Source organism: Temnothorax nylanderi, unplaced genomic scaffold, assembly GCF_030848795.1.
Source record: "Temnothorax nylanderi isolate EJ_2023f unplaced genomic scaffold, tnyl_v1.0 TNYL_tig0979_pilon, whole genome shotgun sequence".
NCBI lineage: Eukaryota > Metazoa > Arthropoda > Insecta > Hymenoptera > Formicidae > Temnothorax > Temnothorax nylanderi.
In genome coordinates, this window is record NW_027250041.1 from 45,818 (window position 1) to 47,614 (window position 1,797).

The 1,797-nt window shown below is 43.8% G+C and overlaps 1 protein-coding gene across 1 annotated transcript; it reads right to left on the reverse strand.

The window, feature by feature from the left end:
* Nucleotides 1–561: 561 nt before the first annotated feature.
* LOC139786198 (uncharacterized) lies at nucleotides 562–1,188 on the reverse strand. The gene has a single exon (XM_071725354.1). The coding sequence runs from the start codon at nucleotides 1,186–1,188 to the stop codon at nucleotides 562–564; it is 627 nt and encodes a 208-aa protein (XP_071581455.1).
* Between the last annotated feature and the right edge of the window lie 609 nt (nucleotides 1,189–1,797).

The window sequence follows — 1,797 nt, forward strand, 5'->3', positions numbered from 1 at the left end:
GTTGCTGAATCTTACCTTTTGCGCAAACTACACAATCCGCACTTGCACTTTTCACGTCCAAATTCAAGCCTTTAACCATGTCTTTCGTCTGTAAACTTTTTAGGTTCACGAAATTGAGGTGGCCGAAACGTTTGTGCCATCTCTCTAGATTTCCGGGGTTTGCACTTGTTTGCAACGCGCGATCTTCAATGATGTCCACGGTGTATATCTCGTTCCGTTTCTCAGCTACCATCGCCGTTGATCCGTCACTAATTTAATTAATTACCGCGCGATTTTGATCAAAAATCACTTTGAAACCGTTTTTTGTTATCTGCGGAATCGATATTAGATTATTCTTTAGTTCAGGCACAAAAATCGCGTTTGTTAGCTTCACCCGATTCGTACTTTTATCGCTTAGTTTTACGTTTAGTTCGATTTCACCGACACCGCACGATTTTATCCACTGACCAGATGCAGTGAAGACTTTTGATTCCACGTTCTCGTCGAGCACGCCGAATTTCTGTCTTTCATTTCGTAGCCGCACTATCTAAGCACCAAATATTCGGTTTTCTTACTTTGACGTTACACGCAATTGCCGTCATCGCGTCGTCCGTTTTTCTCATCCGCTTCTCGTTTCTTTCTCACATAGCAGTCTGCGCCTTTGTGTCCGACCTTTCCGCACTCGTAGCACTTTCCAGCGAATTTTGGTTGTTGCTTTGAACTGTTCTTGCTTTTATTTGCACGAAGATTCGTTGGTTTCGTCGCTTTCGTGAGCAGCGCTTCGTTGTTGACATCACTCTTCTTTTCCTTATCGGGACGTCCGTCTCTCTCCAATTGACGGGCTTCTTCTTCGATCAGTTTGACCTTCAGGTTGCTGACGCTAGAAATTTCATCACGTGACTCGATTGCCACTGTGAAACTTTCGAATTCCTCGGGTAATGATCCGAGTAACATAATCGATAATAAATCGTCGGGGATATTAATTACAGCCTCTGTCAGTTGTTCTGCTTTACTCGTGAAGTCGTTGAGGTACCTCGTCATCGATGTATCTAGATCCTTTTTCATCCGGTACAATTGTTTGTACAGCGTTGCTTTACGAACGGGACCTTTTGACTCGTAGATCCGTTCGAGTTCTATCCACGCTGCATACGATGTTTCAGCTTTCTTAATGTAATTTAGCTGACCGCGTGACATGCTAAGCATGATCATCGCCAGAGCCTTCTGATCCTTTTTCGTCCATTCTGTCCGCGGTTTGCCTCGGTTTTCACTTCAGCACCGCTTGCATACGCCCACAGTTCGTTGCAAATAAGGACGCTTCTCATCTGCAGTTTCCACGACTCATAGTTCTCATCGTTGAGTTTCTCGATACCGTGTGAGCTGTTCAACGCCGCCATTATTTCTTGTACGCGAACTACTCGACCACGTTTCACGCGCTTACTTTCGTCGAACAGATTTCTTAACTCTCGTTACCGATTACTCTCCCTTACGACGATGTCTGGGCCCATAACCTGACAGGATTACGTGTGGGATGAGTGAATTCACGGAGTTATGCAAAAGTAAATTATATACAAAACTTATTATATATGAGCGACTCGTACAGCGACTTACAGCGCGAAGGTCTTGTAAGCGACTGACTCCTTCCTCGAGCTCCTTGTTCGTGAACATCGCCGTATCACGTGATTCTAATGTCTAATACATGTGTGTACCCGAGAGAGGACACTGAATGTGCCGAGTTACATCGATATATCCTAACAATTTGTAATTAAAACAAAAATTGAATACTTACATGGGAGATCATGTAATTTATAAGTGAATGAC